Source organism: Scomber scombrus, chromosome 14 (assembly GCF_963691925.1).
Source record: "Scomber scombrus chromosome 14, fScoSco1.1, whole genome shotgun sequence".
Taxonomy (NCBI): Eukaryota; Metazoa; Chordata; class Actinopteri; order Scombriformes; family Scombridae; genus Scomber; species Scomber scombrus.
The window spans coordinates 9,147,828-9,153,827 of NC_084983.1; the positions used below are offsets into that span (position 1 = coordinate 9,147,828).

Consider the following 6,000-nt stretch of genomic DNA (forward strand, 5'->3'; position numbering starts at 1 on the left):
CATATATTTTTTTTGTCTTGCGCCCCTCACAGGATATCCTGGAATGGCAAACATGCCGTCACTTCTTCTACTGGCGTCTGCGGCGTCTGCTCCTGGAGGACACAGTGAAGAGCAAGATCCAAGCTGCCAACAACGAGCTGACAGACGGCCAGATCCAGGCAATGCTGCGCCGCTGGTTTGTGGAGGCCGAGGGGGCTGTCAAGGTAACACTTTACCCAACACTTGCAGGCAGGCTTTGTTAGCAAGGCTCTTATGATTGAGTGGCTTTGAGTGGGGAAAAACTGTAATTAATATCTCATAGACCTCACCAGTTTGTGAACTGACGGTTCATTTTAAACTAAGAGCTACATTTTAAAAGTTTCAAAGCAGCATTATTGAGTATGTATTATATTGTTCTGTTTCACATCAGAGCAGGAGATTGTGCACGTGTCACTAATCCTTAATCACAAACTTGTCATGTTTGCTTATGTATTGTATGGGATTTCATGCCGTTTGTTATCTTATCATATTCAAAGTCATTGTATTCAGCCCTCTGTGATGATTGACTGAGTGAGTCTTTGACAAATAACTGTTTTCTGCATATGATGCCAGTGTTAAATAGGTGATACTGAACTCTAAATGAGTTTCTGGGGAAGTGTGTAGGTGTACTCGAATAAACACCTAGCTGGCCCTTGGGAATGATTACAGAAGGAGTTATTTTTTTTCCTGGAATTCCATTCCCTTGTCCACAAGGTGTGCCAGATAAAGAAGTCGGAGCATTCCTATTAAATCTTCGTGATTGAATACAGATGCAGTGATAACTGGTAATAAATGAAAATAAACATCCCTGAGAGATGCATATATGCTGTTCCCTCCAACCCAGTCTAGTGGGCTCAGAGGACCAGCCGCAGGGGTGACAGGAGCCTGCCCAGCATTTGAGATCTCCTAAGAAGTGGCCTTCTTGTTAGCTAATATATTATCCCAATCAGGACTGGCTGTCTTAAGCCACAATTAATCACAGCCCTGGCACGTGCAGATAGGAGAGCAACACGCTGTTTCTTAATTAAAAGCAAACAGATTAAAAATGATTAATAAGGGCATTAAATGTTCTTGTGGACCTCAAGCAGGACTGTTCATAAAAAGGCAAGAGCCCATTAAACTCCTCCACCCTTAAATCTTTGCTAAGCCCTCCAGCCTGGCTTTGTTTGGGATCAGAGATGCCAGCACTCATGAATACTAATTAGCTTATCAGGTCCAGTCAACAAGACATCAGACCCCCACTTTGTGCCTGTCCATCTCTTTTGTTGATGTTGATTTTTATTTTTATGTGTGATGATTTATATATTTTCTGATATACTAACTAGAGCCCAACTAATACTAGATTTTTTTAGACTGATACTGATATCAAGAAGTAAAATAATGTCAAATATTGATATATCAGCCGATAATCTCATACAGTATAAACAGAATATATATGTAAATACACATTTTTTTGCAATCCATCAAATGGGGTTATCAAACAAATATGATGGGGACATGATATTATTATTATTATATCATTGCACTGAAACACTCAACTTCACTGGAGATTTAATAATTCTACATGTGTTAAACTTGAATTAAGAAAATGGATCAAACATACATTAAATACTTCCTATATAACTTTAAAATATATATATATATATATTCTGATATATGTGATAGGCTGATATCCTCAGAACTTTTTTTTCTTTATTCCTACTCAATCAATAAGAAAAAATGTGATTTCTAGGCTATATTAACCCATAAATACTTTTTGCTCATAACAGGCATATCTGTGGGATGACAATGACGAAGTGGTGGGATGGCTTGAGAGGCAACTAGCTGAAGAAGAGGGCGCAAGGTCTGTCATCGACGAGAACATCAAGTACATCCGCAGAGATCACATCCTCAAGCAGATTCGCAGGTGATGATTCTAAGCAATGCCACTTCAAAGTGCTTAAGAGTTATACAATGCAACTCATTTTCACCTGTCATAACCCCCATCCACCCACTTGACAAACATGAGAAATCCAGCTTTCCTTGAATGATTATAACGTTATTTTCTTTTGTGCCACCCCCCTCCCTCATTTCAGCCTTGTCCAAGCCAATCCCGAGGTTGCCATGGATTCTATTGTGCACATGACCCAGCACATCTCACCCACTCAGAGAGCCGAGGTGGTCCGTATCCTGTCCACTATGGAGACATCAGCCTCCTCCTAGTGGGAGCCTGGCCTTTCCTCCCTGCCTGCCTGGCTAGCTGAAGCACCGCTCAAGCCACAATCACAGCCAAAGGAGCCTGGCTCCTGACGGGGACCTGGGCTGGAAACTGAGGCTGGAGGAGCCAACGTGATGGCCCTTGGCAGTTGCCAGGGTTACTGATGAATCGTTGGCAATGATTCTTACTAAGTTCGCTAAGAGTGCAGATGACTGACATCAATTATAACATTTTCTAAATGTCTTACATGTGTGCTAGTGATTAGATAAATTTGTGTTTTTTTGTACTCAAGTGCAATTGAAAGATGACTAAAGAAATATCTACTTAGTGACTAATATGTAATAATATGTTTGGAGTTTACACATTTGACCCAAGTGGATGTTTTCCATGATAATCAGTTGCCTCCATTCTTTTGAACTGGAGTTTGCACAGCAGTCTATTTAGCCTGTTGTTGTCATATTAAAATGCACCTTGGATTTTGACATATGCTTGTTAGGATTTGCAAGTGTTTTGATGACCAACAGAACAATGACAACACATTGCTGGAGGCATTAGCAAGAAAGGGAGTTTCATACTCCTAAGTAGGGAGCACTTAGTTACTGAACAAAGATAGGGGAACACTACAACAGATTTGGACAGGAGAGCCCAGCAGGGAGCAGGGACAAGGTCCCTTTTAGACCCCGACTGTTTCACAGTCACCCTGCAGTGAGCAATGGGCAGCTCGCCTCACAACAATACAACAGCTGTCCCTTCTGTTCGTACCCACACATGCTGCTTCAGATGCACTTTACTGCTTACTGTTCTTTCACATTGCACCCAGAACCAAACGTGCACAGTTTCCACTGTTAAATCTAGTATACAAACATACATCCACGTACACGCACAAAGTGACAGAGGTGGTAATAGTTTAAATGAGATTTGAAGACACAGAGTGGATAATGGCATGCTTGTTTAGAAAAATAGTCTGTTCTCCCTTGGGTTACTTTTTTGTGTGTTGCTAAAAGCCAATCATTGAAAGTTAAGGGGTTTTTATTTGAGGGTTTGTTTTTTAACTAAAGAACTATTTTTGAATTTACAATTAGATGGTTAAATCATTAAATGTCTGTTTGTGAAAGAACAAAGGCCACTTTTTACTGGACTTACGTGTTACATATCACATATGGCATCTAATTTTAACTGTAATCCACATTAACTGTTTATTTAAAGTTTGTACTTTATGTATATGAAATGTTACTTATTTTTAATATTTTTTGGAAAATAATGCTTGAATCACGTATTACTTCTCCACTTGAGTTCGTTATTAATAGGCAGATAACTGTATTGTGAAATGAAAAGTAAATAAAATGAGAACAGCACCATCATTTTGAAATCAGTCCTGTAGATCACTGTCAAATGCTCTGCTGAAAAAGCAACATTAGCGATGTGAAATGGCTTCATGGTCAATGCTGTGCCTTTTCTGTGCCTGTATCGACACATAGTCCAGTTGCTTTATAAGTGACTGTTTTTTTTCCTATACAAGAATGGAGAATGGATTAACAGTGACGATCTCTATATGTGTTTGCAAATTTAATAAAGCTTACCCAACTTAGTTTTAAGTGTGTTTGTTTTTTTGAAAATCCATATTTTTTTGACATTAAAAAAGTAAGATGGTGTTTTGTTTTGGGGGTTTTTAAACTCAAGTTTCCAAGAATTTGTACTAATTTAATTTGTCAATTATTTGAATATATTGATGATCCTCGAGACAGATAATCACATCACTGGAAGCCTCATTAATTTTAGCAGTCGGAACAAAGTCTATTACTCTGGAGAGACATTTTCTGATTACTCGAAAATGATAGTCTTCCCATTCCTCAACCCACAGATGATTAAAGTGGCATTTTTTTCCCTGGCTTTTAAACTTCAACAGTCTTAAGGAGGATGAAGCAGATCAAACAAATATTGAGGGATCCATCTCATCCTTTTTTTTTTGTATTATTGTGTCTCGTTCTTTCATATTATCCCCATGGCTCTGTCAACTCTATTACCATCCTACCAACAAATATGTAAGACAAATTGAGTTGCATGCACCCAATACCCACCACAATTATAGGAGGCCCAATAAGAAAATGAGTCATTTGCCTGTATAATTGGAAATGTGCCTTGCTTGGTCTCTCTGGTCTCCCAGAGGGTTTTTGCTCATTTGTGATGGCATGCTAGGCTGGCTAATTCTTCTTTTAATCACTGACAAACTGCAGAATCATTTTCCTTCTCTAACCACTGGAGTGGAGGGAGGATTGTTTGGTGAAACTTGCAGAAAACTACTTAATGTTTTCCTTTAACTGGTTTACAATTTGGGCCAGAAGTGTTTATTTAAAATCAGATATGTTAAGTTACAATGAGAAATATTGAACAATGTCTAAAACAGTTACTGTTAGGTTAAAATAACATAACCAAGTTGAGACCTTTTCAAGTATCAAATCGCTTATGCCCCTACAGAAGGTCAGGAAGCCAAATGGAACTCTGTCCATGTGTCTTAGCACTTATTCTGATTCTGTTATTTTTCTTGTTTTGTTGATTAAGATGGGTTTGTTTACATCCAATATCATCATAGTTACGTTTTTATATTAATCATAAAGTTTATTGTTTAGGCAAAAAAAAAAAGTGTGGGGTGTGAGGGGTAGGACTAGAAAAGTTATTCTTCTTACTTCTTTTGGAACATGGAATGCCTTATTTGAATGATTTACGGAGATTATTTGACTGGGGTATATATGATTGCTAATGATTACATTTTGCTTTCTTGCTTATATATTAATTTATATTGTTATTTTCTTTATTTTAATATGATCAAAATAAAAATTAAACTAAAACTAAACTCAATTTATCCATTTATATTTACAGAATTACATTTTTCTGATTACCAAGCCCCAGTGACTGCTTGTTTCAGGCAGAACTGTGACAAAAAAGGGAGGAAGCAGCAAGAAATATTCATGTAAAAAAAAAAAGAAGAAAAAAAGGAGAAAATCAGAGTCTGCGATGAGATTGAAATGGAGGCATTAAGATAGCACAGAGGGGAGACTCAATCATGCATCCGAGGGAACCATAATTCCACATTCACGCGTCTCAATGACTTGACAGCACTTGAGAGACAATGCCTATGACCCAGTTGCAGGATTCCAATTAGCCGGGTGTATGCAACAGTTGAGATGAAAAGCGTACAGGGTCTTTACAGAGCCCTAGGGTTGTCTGATTACTGCCTGAAAACAAAAGTCTTCTGCCTGTGACAAAGAGTAGACAGACACAGAGGGAGTACGAGGCCCCAGCTGTTCTAGTTCTCTCCAGGCTTAGGATTCTGAAGAGCTCATCTCATCTCCGCCTGCTTGCTTGCCTGCCTGCCTTTTTACATTTCAGTCATATTGCATAGTGTACAGCAGCCCAGTCACACTAATACACTTTTCAGATGCGTCTTATGAATTTAGTAACTGTTGGCAGATTTTTCCTGCCAGTCTGGGATAGAAGCAGATGACCTCTGAATCTTACGTCTGCATATTCTACCAGCAAACTTTTACATGAGCCTATTTGTGCCCCTATAATTTCCTCCATATTATTTTTAAATCTCCAACTGAACAAAACTGACAAATTGCACAACATAACATAATCATGAATAAACTAGGTTATGAATGCAGTCTATTACCATTAAATTTAGTCCCCACAACAATGCCACCATACAGACGTCCGTACAATGCATCTAGGTTTAAAATGATTCTCTGATGGCATGAAGCAAAACACTGTTGTCACATTATTTCATC

The 6,000-nt window shown here is 38.4% G+C and overlaps 1 protein-coding gene across 5 annotated transcripts in view; it reads left to right on the forward strand.

The window, feature by feature from the left end:
• acaca (acetyl-CoA carboxylase alpha) overlaps positions 1-3,803 on the forward strand; it is a 33,665-nt gene extending 29,862 nt beyond the window's left edge. For all 5 annotated transcript variants that reach the window (XM_062432773.1, XM_062432770.1, XM_062432774.1 and 2 more), the window contains 3 exons: positions 33-203; positions 1,788-1,924; positions 2,094-3,803. In XM_062432773.1, coding sequence (XP_062288757.1) covers positions 33-203; positions 1,788-1,924; positions 2,094-2,220 — 435 coding nt within the window. In that variant the 3' untranslated portion in view covers positions 2,221-3,803. The remainder of the gene's footprint in view (positions 1-32; positions 204-1,787; positions 1,925-2,093) is intronic.
• Positions 3,804-6,000: the final 2,197 nt, after the last annotated feature.